Source organism: Schistocerca americana, chromosome 2 (assembly GCF_021461395.2).
Source record: "Schistocerca americana isolate TAMUIC-IGC-003095 chromosome 2, iqSchAmer2.1, whole genome shotgun sequence".
NCBI classification, from domain to species: Eukaryota; Metazoa; Arthropoda; class Insecta; order Orthoptera; family Acrididae; genus Schistocerca; species Schistocerca americana.
The window spans coordinates 475,504,745-475,521,366 of record NC_060120.1 but is presented as its reverse complement, the minus strand read 5'-3'; the positions used below and the strand labels follow the sequence as shown (position 1 = coordinate 475,521,366).

The window sequence follows — 16,622 nt, the reverse complement described above, 5'->3', positions numbered from 1 at the left end:
CAGATGAAAAATCCTTTCCGTCCTCAAATCGAGAAACTACGAGGAACTTTGGGGCAGGCGGTAGTACTTTTGTCACTGGTGACTGGTCAAGTTTCTGTTTTTGGTCAGAAGTCGAAAGAGAAATCCATTGCGGAGGAATCCCCCATGATTGCCAGCGGCTCCGATGGCGCGCTCCTTCCTTGTGGGGACCCTCTCAGAGGGCACTCCCGCCTTAGGTGAATGTTTACACCTCAGGTCACACCTCCCAAGAAACAGATGGAAGGACCAATCGGCATGATCGGAAGGTGTCAGCTCAGGCAGTCACCCCTCCCTGGGCCTGGCCTTTAGCAGGGGGTACTTGCGTGCCTTACTTGTCTACCCAGGGCAGGGAATTACGTGGGAATTACGCGTTGCCCCGTCACTGGCTACGCATGCCAACCCGTGGGTCGGCCTTCAGGCACACACAGGGAGGAAAGAAGAAGAGGAAAAAAAAGGGAGAGAGGGAGAGAAAGGACAGACTGTCTCAAACGCCGAGGCCGAGACCAGAGGGTGGACAAGAAGGCAAGGAGAAGAAGGCAAGGAGAAGAAGGCAAGGAGAAGAAGGCAAGGAGAAGAAGGCAAGGAGAAGAAGGCAAGGAGAAGAAGGCAAGGTAAAAAGTAAGGAAGACAGTGAGAGGGAGAAGGACAAAGAAAGGAACCAAACAAAGGAAGGAAGAAACCAGAATAAGTGAAAAACCAAAATGACCACAAATATAAGTCGTGGAACCATCCGTCTCCAGATGCAGGCGCAAACTATCCCCTTGAGGGGGAGGGACTCCTTTTAGTCGCCTCTTACGACAGGCAGGAATACCCCGGGCCTATTCTAACCCCCGGACCTGCAGGGGGGATGTAACACTGGAAGTACAGTGGGAAGACATATGACCGAATTTCCAGCACTTAAAGCACCGCATCAGGGAAGGGATATATGGCTTGACATCACAGCAGTAGACTATCACCTTGACCTTCTTGGGTAATGTGTCACCCTCGAAGGCCAAGATGAAGGCACTGGTGGAAACCTGATTATCCCTCTGACCCCAATAGACACGCCGGACAAAGTACACACCTCGCAGCTCTAAATTGGTGTGCAGCTCATCATCAGACTATAAAAGAAGGTCCCTATGGAATATAATACCCTGGACCATATTTAAGCTCTTACGGAGTGTGATGGAAACAGAAACATCCCCCAGCTTGTCACAGGCAAGTAATGCCCTTGACTGGGCAGAAGATGCTGTTTTTATTAAGACTGACCCAGTGCGAGCTTCGGAAAGACCTCCACCTCCCCAAACTTGTCCTCTAAATGTTCCACAAAAAACTGAGACTTCATGGACATGAAAGATTCCCCATCAACTCTCATACAAACGAGGTACCGGGGCGAATAAGCTTCACTGCCATCCTTAGCCTGGCATTCCTCCCATGGTGTGGCCAGGGAGGGGAATGATTTGGGGTCATTTCTTTGCATTGAAGTTAGACTTTGCCCACTTAGAGTGCTGGGGGCAGACCACCAGCAAGAGGTGACGTACTATGCTTCAAGGCATGTCATCCGCCCTGATGCCACCCACTCCGACCAGGTGCCCTCCCCACGGGCGCTACCCAGCCTCAGCAAGAGCCAACTGGCAGGATGGCCATTGCCGGGAGTCCCGATGCCCCAGGGAGACAGGCAGCTACTCCTTGGCATACGTGGTGAGTTAACGGTGCAGGCATCAGCAAAGCGATCCCTGTGTTCTCAGAGGGCTACAACCAACAGGGTACATTGCAGCCCCACCACAATGGACTGTCTACCGTGCTGGATAGGTGCAAAGAAGTTCATGGTCATCGTCGGCACAGAAAGCGGCACTGCATAGTGCATGGTGGAAAACGCTCAAAAGATGGAGAATGAGTGGGACTGCAGTGCAACGACGAGAAAGTGGGCTGCTGATCTCAATGCACGATGGACACAATGCACTATGTAAGGTGCCCTACCCCAATTGGCCCGCTCTTTGGAAAAATTTTGAAGAATATAGGTCAAACCCTACAGGGGACCAACACAAAGGCCGAGACATATGAAACTCCTGTTCGTCACCTCTTACGACAGGTAGGAATACCTCGGGCCTATTCTTATCCCCGGACCCACAGGGGGAAATGTGGAATATCTGCAAATCAACAGCACCAGTAAAAAATAAAATAAAATAAAATCACCTCCCTGTCTGTCTGATGAAGACAGAAATGAGCTTTGATTCTGAAAACAATAGTTACATGAAACTGGACCTGCATTCTTTATATGTGGTATCTCAGAAGTAAAGAATTTAATTAAAAATTATTGAGTCGCTGACTTTTCTCCAGCAATTTATTTAGCCAAACACTGTTTTCCCCTAGAATAGTACCACAAATCAAGAACTACCAGTGCAGAAGGTAATTTCACGGGTGTCTATGCACGAGGCAGTAAGAATGTCATTTACAATCTGCCTCATAGATCTACTGGGCAACACCACTTGGGCCACCACACCATAGGATATTGATCTGATGTCCACATTCTCAATTCATTGTACGTATGGAAAAACAAAGCTCTGCACATCAATAAATGCCCAAAAGAAATGCTTTGATTGTAGTATTAAGTCCCAACTAAAGCATCTCATATCTTACTGAAAAGTAAAAACATGTGGCATTGCAAGCTGAACCAATCATGCAAGCTCATAAGTGGATAAAGCCATTGGCAGGTAAAGATTGTGTTTTAGTTCTCTGAAGAATGTTTTTGCTGTATGCTAACAACTACATATAGGACACATGTATTAGCAGTTACACAATATTAATGTGTCTGGAGTCTCTCATAATTCTGTAGCAATACTGAATATGTGATGCACACGTGGTTTATTTGTTAAAAAATGGAAAATAAAGACTAGTCTATTTGTTAATATTATAGGAATCTTGAACAAAGTAAATTGATAAATACTCAGCTGCCTTTCCTTTCACACTGTTGGAACTAAATGGGCACTTAAATGTACATTACAGTATTCTGTGTCATTCATTATCTCCTGATATGGACAGCAAATATGTGAAAATTCAAATGTTCCACATGTCCTCATTCAGATTTAGCCATATCTGACTAAGCACAATGGCATCTATCATTTACAGTTTATGACATCAGCAGTGATACTAATACTGAGCATGGAATGTAAATGTACACTTACTTTGACAGGTTATCAAATGTGATGGATCATTGAAAATTTAAGTAGTTTACTCAACTGTCCATCCATCCATGAATCACCTCACTGTCTGCATCTACATGACTACCCTACAATTTGCAACCAAGTACCTGGGACAGGGTTCATCAAACCACTTCATGCTATTTCTCTACCGTTATACCCTCGAACAAGGAGTGGAAAAACGAACACTTAAATCTTTCTGTGCAACCTCTGATTTCTCTTATTTTATTATGACTATGAAAGTTTGTGATCAAAATTTCATGAGGAGATCCTGATGAAATGAAAAATGCCTCTGTTTTAAACATTGACACCCCGATTCACGTATCATATCTGGCAAAGTCTCAACAACCATTCCTTAACACCTTGATACAATTATTCACAGTTTCTACAATCTGCTATTCCTTCAGTATGAGCACCAAGCAGCATCATTGTTCAGATTCCACGTCAAACTATACGTCTCACTATAATTGGCTGAGTACGTCAGTTCAGAAGGTCAGAGGAAGGCACTGAAGATACTGTAAATGTTGTGAGATAGTTCCCTCTTTGAAATTCTGAGGTTATCAAGGATAAAACACAGGGACCTATTTTCTCTTTTTCAGAAATGCTTTTTTGCTATTGCTAGTTTGCAATTTCCCATCCCCTTTATTTTGGACATAGTTAGTTATTTTGCTGCCCAAATACTAAAACTTCTCTACTACTTTTAATGTCTCATTTCCCAATTTAATTCCCTCGGCAGTACTTGATTTCATTGGATTACATACACTACCATTGTTTTAGATTTGATGATATTCATCATACAACCTCCTTTCAAGATATTGTTCATCTCAAGACCATTGTCATCTCTGACAGAATCACAATAAGATCAGCAAATCTCCCAGTTTTTATTTCTTCCCCTTTAACTTTAATTTTCTTTTCAAATTTGTCCTTAGTGTCCTTCACACCTTGTTTATTATACAACTAACAGGTTGTAACCTATTCCCCGTTCCATATGCATGTACAGCAGGTAGTAAAAGAAACAAGGAGAAATCAAGAAACAATATATGTTCAAGGGAAAGAAATACAAATGACAATGACATTCTAGTTTTGTGAGAGATGGACAATGAATTGGGAGACCAGTTAAACAAAATGAACAGAGACTTGCAAATTGGTCATAAGATTAACAGGGACAAAAGCAAAGCAGCTGATGCAGAGGGAATCAGATTAGGACCTTAGAGAGAGAGAGAGAGAGAGAGAGAGAGAGAGAGAGAGAGAGAGAGAAGAAGAAGAAAACAAAACAACAAACTTGCATAATTTCGGATCTAGAAACACCAGATCCATACTAACACACCCAAGAAAACATTTCCTGTGTGTTGCAAAATATGACTAGATGAGAAATGGCATTTTAAAGCATTTAGTGACAAAACCCTTCAAGATTAATTTACAGAATGTTTTGAGGAAACATCTCAAATATACCTCCCACATGCCCGAGTAGGGATGTTTCACTGCTTTAGTACATTGACAAGCTGCTTGGAGGGGCAGATAACTAGGATGCTACAGTATGTATCATTTTCTGTAGTCTCACATAAAATAAGCGACAAGCCATACTCTGTAAAAGTTATATGAACATCAGAATTCAAGATGTTTAAAAAAATCCCTTGCATAAATAATGTGACCTATAAATCAGAGCATTCATAGAGCACTGAATATTATAACACAGTAAATAAAGAAATTTGACATATGTCACTAGAGAAGACAGCCTCACCAATAGGCCAAAAACAGATTTAAATACTGGAAGATGCACTAGATGAATACAACTAAAATAATTATGTATTCTTATTTCAGTATACAGGAACTGTGAAGCCTCTAATGGACATCATTTCTTCTCTGCACCATGACTCCTTATCTAAAGTGTGTGTAGTACCATAACTTGTCTCTTATCAATTGATACGTACAAATGAAGAGAAAAATTAAGATTTAACTGACTAAGGTAATGTCCACTTGAGGAGACACCTGAGACATTTTAGTCATTTACTGGAATCTAGAGAAATTATTATAAATGTGCAGAATAGCTCCTATTCATAATAAAAGGAATCTAAGAATGATATGTCTTAACTTACCTCTACATACGCTACTAAGATTGATCCAATAACAACTGGTATTATGTTTGACGCTATCCAAATCAAGAATGGTATGTAGAGACAATAGTTCCACACACATTTGTCAACATCTGACACAAAAGTTAAGAAAAGTACTTTAATTTAACCAATTCTCCAACTAAGAACAAATTATTCAAGAGTTTCAGAAAGTGGCAGTAAAACCATAACATTACACAAAATAAATAAATAAGATACAATAATATACCAGGAATTTCAAACCACAAAACAAGAAACCTAAATTCTTTCAACAGATATAATAAATATTAACAAACAGCACTTCAAGAACATTTATTTTGAAACATTTCAAATGTATGATAGTTGCTGTATTAGTGAAAGACTAATGGACAAGTGAATACATTCATTTAAAAAAGTAAGACACATTATTATGAGAAGGAAAGTTGCTACTCACCTTACAGCAGAGATGCTGAGTTGCAGATAGGCACAACAAAAAGACTCTCACAACTGTAGCTTTCAGCCATTAAGAGGCCTTCGTTAACAATAGATAGACATGTGCACCCATGCACACAGTCTCAGGCAATTGAAACCAGTGGTTGCAGTTGCCTGGGACTGTGTGTGTGTGTGTGTGTGTGTGTGTGTGTGTGTGTGTGTGTGTGTGTGTGTAGGTGGGGGGGGGGGGGGGGGGGGGTATATGGTGAGTAGCAACTTTCCTTCTCATAATATTGTTACATTCCATCCTGGATTTTCCAAAGTAATAGACGTTACTGATAAGAACTGATATTAAGACTTGTGACAACTGGCACATTTCTTAAAATTTTTGTTAGTATTAGATACACTTACGCTATGGTTCCAGAGGTTCTCAAGAGTAACAGCTTGGATGGGGGCTGACGGATGTCTAGTAAGCTCAATGACAAGTTGTGCATACAGACTAGCACATCCATTTAGGCATGACATAACATTGAAATGTACAGTTATCTGCCGTGTTTTATTCCATGAAATTGAACCTGGTTGCAACATTACGCTACAGAAAACAAAACGCCATTTATGGAGTGGCAATGTATGTCCTTGTGTGCCAAGAGGAAGTTCAAGCCTCAAGCCTCAAGCCTCCACCAATCATGACCTTTTCACTCTAATCTCTACAATTCCATACTCATTCACATACACAAACAAAATAGCCCCAAAGATTTCATAGAGGCATAGTTTCACAGTATTCTCTTGGTGTTCCACTGTACAACATTTAGGTAGAAACTCAACCTTTCAAAGCTTGTACCATATAATCAGATGAGTAACTGTGGAGATCAATGTGCTGTAGTGAGCCACAAAACACTAAATAAGTTACATATGGATACCTCTCTCATTGAAGTTGGTGCAAATCTTTGAAAGGACAGTTTATACTTAAATGTGATGTTGTGTGAGCACTGAAATAATTTTATCATATAACAAACTGATGTAACCAATGCCACATATGTCTCATAGTCGCCTAAAATAGAGAGCAGCTGTAAACTGAATAGTCCTGTTTTCTCACATCATAGAACAGGGTCCTAACGAGAGGCACAGTGAAGGATCTTCATCTCTCAATTGTAGACAAAAGTAAACTCACATCTGAATTGTTGGTGCCAAGACTACAGCTTTATAATCGGCATTGTTCACTGAAGCATAGTACGCCCACAATGTGTGGGCAGTGTCCCCAGTGTAGATTGGAGATGCCCCAGCAGCCGTACAGCAGCTTTCCCAACCGAACACTTATCATACATTCTCTTTGTGCGTCTCAGACCTTTTTAAAGCTGAGACAATTGTTTATGAAGTCCAGCAACTCATTCCATGATCGTTTCTGAGCTTAAATGCATCTTACGACTGACAAGCACGGCTTGAAAATTTCTCAGCTTCACTCAAAGACAGCAGCATCACATAAACAATTTTTTTCCCCTGGCTTCAACAGGCTCCATGTGAGACTGTAGAAGAATGTGTGTACTACAATTTGCATGAAGATTTGCAAACAGAAAGCTTTGTGAAAGATTGTTGTATTGCTTGCTCACAAAGGATGAGAAACAAATTCACTTGAGAATTTCTGAACTGTGTTTAGCACATTTTCTTAAAAACATGTGATTTTCTGACTGACTGATTAAGTAATTGAGATGGGTTATGGGACCAAACAGCGAGGTCATCATTCCAGTGATTCCACAGTTACTCACCAAAGAAAGAGGGTCCGCTATAAATGGACGGATCCAGCCAGAGGAGTCAAATTATAAAATAATGATGATTAAACACACACAATAAAAGGCATAAAAGGTGAGACCAAGTCTAAAAACTGGATAAAGGGCAGTCTTCCCATGGAGGAGTGGTCATGGGGTCCCAGACCGAGAAGACATGTAGGAGGTCCCAACCACAATCACACTGCCCCTGCTCCAAGAGTAAAGCAAAGCCTCATATCTGGAAGTAAAAACCACTTTCACGGAGGAAACTGAGGACCAGTTCAAGCATCCCTAAATTGTCTACTAATAGTAAATTTAAAGAATCAGGGAGACTATACTTAGAATAAAGGGCCAAAGAAGGGGACATTCCACCAATATGTGGGATACCATCAGTCTGGCTCCACAACCACACTGGGAGACGGTCGTTATGTAGGAGGAAACCATGGGCAAGCCTGGTATGACCAATGCATGGATGGCATAGAACAGTGGACTCCATCTGGGAGGAGCAGAAGGAAGAGCAGCAAACTGCAGTAGATTCCTTGATTGTGTGGAGTTTATTATTATGAGCAGTAGCACACCATACGTCATTCCAGTTTTGGGCAAAGATTCTCATATCTGCAGCTGGAATCATGAAAGGGAAATGGTCAGCCAGTTCATTCCCTAGGATGCCCACTTGGGACCTAGAGAAAGACAACAGAACAGGTAGCACGGCCAAGGGCAGCGAGAAGGCCATGGATAGCAGAGATCAAAGGAAGGCGAGAGTAGCAATAGTCGATAGCCTGCAGGCTGCTCATTAAGTATGAACAAATTAGAACACTGTGGATGGTGGCCTGAGCAACAAAAAGGAGGGCTCTGTGAATGGCTAGAAGCTCTGCTGTGAACACACTACATGATCCCAGCAATAAATGGAGTTGTAAGCCAATAGGATGGCTGCTCAGACAAAAATGTTTAAATTTCTTCTTAGTCAAATTCTATAACTAAAACAACAACAAAATATTCTGAGACGTGAGATAATTTCCAGAGACTACATTAAAGTTGGAACTGGCTCAAGTCATTATAATGCTACTGGTTCACCCTGTATAATGATGAACCAGTGATAAGAGACATTAAACTGTATTTTTGTAATGTAACTATTTGACTTTAGTGAAGATGAGAAGCTTTGACACTCATGTATGGAGATTGTGCTTACATGTGGGGATTGTGATTATTATGAAACTCTGAATTATTTGGGGCACACAACATAGATGACTTTAGGGTCATACTGAAGCCTGGTTAAATTATTGTGGTTCAGTCGAGTAAATACATTAAAAATTGCACTAAAATAAAAGACGTGAAGGAGACATTCACATGCATGCACATGAAGTGATGTGCAATAAAAGTTTGCCCCATATCAGCTCTTAGAAAAATAGAACTAAAAATGGATGTGCCAGCTTCTCTCAAACACTGTAAACCCTCCAATGACTTGTTTAAGATGGAGTTTTGACAACTGGCAGACTTTTAAAATGCATACCAAACTTGTCAGCAGCTACTAGAGGGCAGGTCTCCACTGAAATTAACAGTCTGTCTCTCAGAATGTAACACACACTCAGTTAAAATTTGATGTATTGAAATACATACTTCACAAGTTCCATATACTGATAAGCCCTCTCAATGGAGTAAAAAGCATGTTTTAGAGGACAATGGCTTGTACAGTGATACCACTTCATCCTCTCTCCATGACTGGAAAGAGGAGTGTCACAACCGAACAGCTGGTTTCACAGATGACAGCTTATTTCCTGACACTTCCAGCCACTCGTCCTCCCAATAATTTACATCCCAGTTAAACAGCAAAAGAATGGCTCACAGGGTTACAGCATATGTTATGGCAATATGTCCTCGACATGTTCCCTTGGCTGCAGAGACAGCTTTCTCCTATCCCTGGAATCATTGTCGTCTTAGTATCCTACAGAATACTACTTCCTCGGCTTGGTCACCAACATGCATAAAGGGGGTCCTGAAGCATCTGTATCATTTTATAGCTACATCTGTAAAATAATTGAGGGCACTGGAATAGATGAGAAAATTCTTCCTTCTACCTTATCTGCCCCAGCACCTCCACACAGCAAGAACAGCAATGAAATTTTATTTATTGTGTGTATTCAGTACAATCAGAAGAATATATTATTAAATTTGTATGTACTTTTCAGCCCTGCAACCAAAATCAGACCACAACTACTGGCCAATGCCCTGCCAGCTCAGCAGCATCAGCAAACATGGCTCTTACAACTGGCACTTCCGCATTAGGAATATCACATTGACTTCTGTTGCATGAGCGACCGACTGACCGACCTACCTATTATGCCACACCAGACCATCACCGCGCTCCAGACGTTTCGATGAGTCCTCGATACAGGGGGCCTTCTGCAGCTGTCAGCAAGTGGAAACAGGATTTAAACCAGCAGGACCAGCCCGTCAGTAAATTGTCACAGCTGGGCCATCCAGTAATGCATATCTGAGTTGATCATTGTCTCATCTATGACTCTGCCTCCACTGGGCTGTGAACCAATGACTGCTGCCTGAGTGTCCAACCAGGGCACTGTAACTCTGCCTCGCTGCCACACCACCACAACACAGCCACAAGCTGCCTGTGTGTTGTGGTAGCCGGGCTGCCGCTGCCACCTGTGGAAATCGCCTGCATCAGCATGGCCGTATCAGTGTGATGGGGCCTGAGTATCACTTCCTGTCCTGGCCTACAGCCTGGCTGTTTCAGATGTGCTGAACCATGTCTGTTCATTTTCATCAAAAAAATGTTCTATTACCTGACTGCCTTCTTTGCCCATTCTCTCCCCAACCTCCATACAGAACCACTCACCCACTCCTACCCAGCAGTAAAAGCCTGTTATGGATGACTCTTGAGGTGGAAAAGACCTGGAGACATTGGAAGGTTTCTGCGTGATTATATAATTGTAAGACAGATTTTGGAAACATTTTAAGCTGTAAGACATTTTCAGGGGCAGATGTGGACCACAATTTATTGTGTCATGAACTGCAGATTAAAACTACAGAAATTGCAGAAAGGTAAGAAATTTAAGAGACAAAGCCTGGGTAAGATGAAAGAACCAGAGGTGTTTGAGAATTTTAGCGGGAACATTAGGCAACGACTGACTGAAACAGAGGGAAGGAATACAGTAGAAGACAAATGGGTAGCTTTTAGAAATGAAAGAGTGAAGGCATCAAATAGGTAAAAAAACAAAACCAAGATCAGGTAGCAACACAGGAGACACTGAATTTAACTGGTGAAAGGAGAAAATATAAAAATGTAGCAAATGAAGCAGGTGAAAGGAAATATAAGCATCTAAAAATGATACTGACAGAAAATGAAAAATAGCTTAGCAGGAATGACTAAAGGACAAATGGAAGGATGTAGAACCACACATAACTAAGGAAAAGATAGATACCACCTACAGCAAAATTAAAGAGGCCTTTCTAGAAAAGAGAAGCAGTGACATGAAAAACCAGAACCAAGCGAAGAAGAGAAAGCTGAAAGGAGGATGTAGAGCAACCATATACGGGAAATAAATTTGAAGGTAAAACTATAGAAAGGAAATATGAAGTAGACGAAGCTGAGATGACAGATTATAACGTGAGAAGAATTTGACAGAATCGAAAGAACTAATTCAAAATGAGGCCCCTGGAGTAGACGATATTCCTTCAGAACTATTGATGTCCTTAGGACAGCCAGCCATGACAAAACAATTCTATCTAGTGCGCAAGCCGTGTGAGACAGACAAACTACCCTCAGACTTCAAATAGAGTGTAATTCCAAAGAAAGTAGTTGCCGACAGGTGTGAATAACTATTAGTTTAATAGGTCATGTTTGCAAAATACTAATACGAATTCCTTACATAAGGATGGAAAGCATGGTACATGCTGATCTCCGAGAAGTTCAGTTTTGATTTCGGAGAAATGTAGGATCACATGAGGCAATACTGACCCTATGACTTATCTTAGAAGACAGGTTAAGAGAAAGCATACCTACATTTATGCATTAGTATATTTGGAGAAACCTTTTTACAATACACTCTTTGAAATGTTGAAGGTAGCAGGGAACACATGATTAATTATAACTTTTACAAAAACCAGGCAGTAGTTATAACAGTAAAAAGACATGAAAAGGAAGCAATGGTTAAGAGGAGGGTGAGACATGGTTATAGCCTATCCCTGATGTTACTCAATCTGTACACTGATCAAGCAGTAAAGAGAAGCAAAGGAAAATTCTGAGTAGGAATTACAGTACAAGGAGAAGAAACAAACATTTTGAGGTTTGTCGATGACATCATAACTCCATCAGAGACAGCAATTTGGAAGAGCACCTGAACGGGATAGACAGTGCCTTGTAAGAAGGTTATAAGGTTAACATAAACAAAAGGAAAGCAAGGATAATGAAGTGGACTAGAGTTACATCAGATGATGCTGTGGGAATTAGGCTTGAAAATGAGACAAAGTAGTAAAATTTTGTTAATTGGGCAGCAGCACAACTGACAATGTCTGAAGTAGAGGATATAAAATGTGCACTGACAATGTCAAGGAAAGTATTTCCGAGACAAATTTGCTGACATCAAATATAGATTTAAGTGTTAGGAAGTCTTTTCCGAATTTGTCTGGAATATAGCTTTGTATGCAAGTGAAATGTGGGCAACAAAAGATTCAGACCAGAAGAGAACAGAAGCTTTCAAGACGTAGTAGTAGTACAGAGAAGACCATATGGTAGATAATTTAACTATTGAGGAGACGCCAAATATAATTGGGGAGCAAAGAAATTTGTGGTGCAAGCTGGCCAAAATAGGTATTTTGTTTATAGAGCACATTCGGAGACATCAAGGGATTACAACTTTAGTACTGCATGGGAGTGTTGGAGTAAAAATTGTAGAGGAAGATCAAGAGATGAATACAATAAGCAGTTTCAAAAGGATATCAGTGGGTGGGTGGGTGGGTGGGTGGGTGAGTGGGGGGAGGGGAGGGATGAGAGGGGGGCCAAACAGTGAGGTCATTGGTCCCATGATCCTAGGTAGCAGAAACTAAGGGAACAACAACAACAACAGCAGCAGCAGCAGCAGCAGCAGCAGCAGCAGCAGCACAACTCTGTCACTGGGAAAGGAAAATGGGTTGGTTGGTTGATTGATTTAAATGAGAGGGGGGGAGGGGAGGGGAGAAGGGACCAAACTGTGAGGTCATCGGTCCCTTGTTCCCTGTAAAATAATTACACAAGGGAAAGAAGAAAAGAAAGGAGACATACAGCACAACAACAGGAGAAAGAAGGAACCAGAAGAACGACAGAAGGACGACCAACACTACCATGGACAAAACAGAAAAAGAAACCCACAGAGAGAAGTAAAAAACAGGTAGAAGGGGTAAAAACAAGAGAGCAGATTGATGATCATGGCTGGCTGACCACGAGAATAAAATGGAAAAGCCAGCCACTCTGCGACATATTAAAACACCCACCCTAAAAACATTAGAGTGGAGAACACAAAGGGACAAAGGACAAGCACTAAAACTTGTACAGAATGATAAAACCCACAGTCACGTATAAAATGTAAAGCTAAATTAGCCGATGAGGCATTGTCAGCTAAAAATTAATGGCAACGAGTCTGGTAACTCAAGAGTCTATCGCAGGGCAGTCAAAGAAGGACAGCTCACCAAGATATGGGCCACCGTCATCCGGGCGCCACACTGACACTGAGGTGGGTCATCAACGCGCAGGAGGTAGCCACGTGACACCCAAGTGTCGCTGATGCAGAGCTGGCAGAGGACCACAGAGTCCCTGCGACAGGCCCGCATGGAGGACTGTCACACATTCATAGTCTCCTTAATGGCACGCAGTTTGTTGTGCAAGCTGAAGTAATGCCATTTCATCTCCCAAAACCACAAAACCTTGCAGCGTAGTACTGAACGCAGGTCAGCTGCACAGAAGCTGATCTCCATAAGCGGTTTCCGCATAGCCTGTTTGGCCAGCCTGTCGGCAAGTTTGTTGACTGAGATTCTGACATGACCTGGGGTCCAGACAGACACCACTGAAAGACTGGACTGTTCCAGGGCATAGATGGACTCCTGGATGGTTGCTACCAAAGAACGATGAGGTTAGCACTGGTCAATAGCTTGTAGGCTGCTCATGGAGTCAGTACACAGAGGAAATGACTCCCCAGGGCATGAATGGATGTTCTCAAGAGCACGAGATATAGCCACCAGCTCTGCAGTGAAAAAACTGCAGCCATCAGACAAGGAATGCTGTTCAATACATCCTCCGTGAACATATGAGAAGCCAACATGACCATCAGCCATCGAGCTGTCGGTGTAAACCACTTCGTGGCCTCGGTACATGTCAAGAATCAAGAGGAAGTGGCAGCAGAGAGCCACGGGATTAACTGAGTCCTTAGGGCCACGTGAAAGGTCCAGGCAAAGCTGCAGCCTGGGTGTACACCATGGAGGTGTATGTGAATGGACTTCTAGTATGGGTGGTAAAGGCAAGGACTCTAGTTCGGAAAGAAGGGATCGGACATGAATTGCAATTGGAAGCTCTGACCGGGGCTGCCAATGTGGAAGATGAACCGCCATGGGTGGAAAAGGAGACGGTGATTCAGATGTGTAGGAGAACTACGAACGTGTGCAACATAACTGGCCAGCACTTGTGCATGCCTAACATGCAGTGGAGGAACTCCAGCCTCCACAAGGATGCTGGTCACTGGACTCTTCCTAAAAGCTCCTGTCGCTAGGTGAACACCACAGCGGTGCACTGGGTCGAGTAAACGCAACTCTGAGGGTGCCGCCGAACCATAAACCAGACTCCCATAGTCAAGGTGGGATTGAACAAGGGCTCTGTAGAATTACAGCAGCGTAGAGTGACCTGCAACCCAATGGTGTTGCTCAGGCAGTGGAGGGCATTGAGATGCTGCAAGCATTTCCACTTAAGCTGACGAAGGTGAGGAAGCCAAGTCAATTAGGCATTGAAAACCAGTACTAAGAATCGGTATGTCTTGAGTGGATCATCATTGAGGTAAAGTTATGGTTCTGGACGAACGGTACGATGCTGACGGAAGTGCATAACACACAATTTGTGGCCAAAAACTGGAAAACGTGGGCTAGAGCCCATGACTGCAACTTGTGGATGGCTCCCTGTAGGTGCTGCTCAGCAACACCAGTACTGGTGGAGCAGTACAAAATGCAGAAGTCGTCTGCATACATAGAAGGTGAGACAGGCAGCCCTACAGCTGCTGTTAGACCATTAATGGCCACTAAAAGTAGAGACACACTCAATACAGAGCCTGCGGGACCCCATTCTCCTGGATATAGGGGAACTATAGGAAGCACCAACTTAGATGCACGAAGTATGAAGCAAGAGGAAATGCTGGATAAAAATCAGGAGTCGGCCGTGGAGACCCCACTCATATAATGTGGCAAGGATATGATGCCGCCAGGTCATGTCATACGTTTTTCGCAAATAAAAAAAGACAACAACCAGGTGTTGGCGTCTTGAAAACGCTGTTCAGATGAGACACTAGGGACAAAATATTATCAGTGGTAGAGCGACCCTGGCGAAAGCTGCCCTGACATGGAGCCAGTAGGCCACGTGACTCCAGGATCCAACCCAACCACCAACACACCATATGTTCCAGCAGCTTACAAACAACGTTGGTGAAGCTGACGGGCCGATAGCTATCCCCATTAAGTGGGTTTTTACTGGGTTTGAGCACCGGAATGACTGTGTTCTCCCGCCACTGCGATGTAAATACGCCATCGCAGCAGATCTGGTTGAAGATGACGAGGAGACATCGCTTGCAGTCAGATGAGAGATGTTTAATCATCTGACTGTGGATCCGATCTGGCCCAGGAGCCGTGTCGGGGCAACGTGCAAGGGCACTGAGAAGGTCCTACTCTATGAATGGGGCGTTATAGGGCTCACTGTGCCATGTAGTGAATTAGAGGACTTTCCCTTCCATCCGCTGTTTTAGAGTGTGAAAGGCTGGGGGGTAATTCTCCGACACAGAGGCTCGAACATAGTGCTCAGAAGTGCTCGGCAATCGCGTTTGCGTCGGTAGATAACACGCCATTTATGGTAACACCGGGGACAGCTGTTGGGGCCTGGTACCCGAAAAGACATTTAACCTTTGCCCAGACTTGGGAAGGTGACGTGTGGCAACCAATGGTGGAGATTATCTCTCCCAACATGCCTTCTTCCATTGTCTGATAAGCTGGCGAACATGGGCACAGAACCGTTTAAAGGCTATGAGGTGCTCTAGGGAAGGGTGCTGCTTATGCCACTGTAGAGCTCGCCGACGCTCCTTAATTGCTTCAGCGACTTCCAGTGACCACCAAGGGACTGCCTTACCTCTTGGGCACCCTAAATAGTGAGGGATCGCATTTTCTGCTGCAGAAACAATTGTGCTGGTAACCTGCTCAACCATCAATCGATGTTACCGTGTGGGGGAGATTCAGTGGTGACAGAAGAGGTGAAAGTTCCCTTGTCCGCCTTGTTTATATCCCATCTGGTCAGATGTCCGTGGACCTGATGCCAGGGCAGTGACAGGAAGATGGTCACTCCCACACAGGTCATCATGTGCTCTGCAGTAGATAGAGGGAGAAGTCCTGAGCTGCAGATTAACAAATCAATGGCCAAGTCACTACCATGAGCCACACTGAAATGTGTGGCGGCTCCAGTATTTAAGAGGCAGAGGTCCAACTGAGACAGTAAGGTTTCGACATCTCTGCCTCTGCCAGCAAGCACGGTGCCACCCCACAAGGGGTTATGGGAGTTAAAATTTCCCAAACGTAGGAAAGGTTTAGGGAGTTGATCAATCAGTGCAATTAATACAATCACAGGTACTGCACCATCTGGAGGAAGATATACATTGCAGACAGTTATTTCCTGCATCAGGCTTATTCCGACAGCCACAACTTCAATAGGAGTTTGAAGGGGCACAGGTACACTGCATACTGAGTTCAGAACATAGATACAAACTCCACCTGACACACTATTATAGTCACTACGGTTCTTGTAATATCACCTATAGCCGTGGAGGGCAAGGGCCCACATTGCCATGAACCAGGTTACCTGGAGAGCAATGCAGAAAGCAGGTGTACAGCTTAACACATGACATAGCTCA

General features: G+C 43.2%; 1 protein-coding gene across 1 annotated transcript in view; it reads right to left on the bottom strand.

The window, feature by feature from the left end:
• The window catches only part of LOC124595397 (H(+)/Cl(-) exchange transporter 7), a 186,752-nt gene that overhangs the window by 126,002 nt on the left and 44,128 nt on the right, over positions 1 to 16,622 (bottom strand). Inside the window, exon 4 of the mRNA XM_047134124.1 lies at positions 5,294 to 5,403. Within this exon, the coding sequence (XP_046990080.1) occupies positions 5,294 to 5,403 (110 nt within the window). The remainder of the gene's footprint in view (positions 1 to 5,293; positions 5,404 to 16,622) is intronic.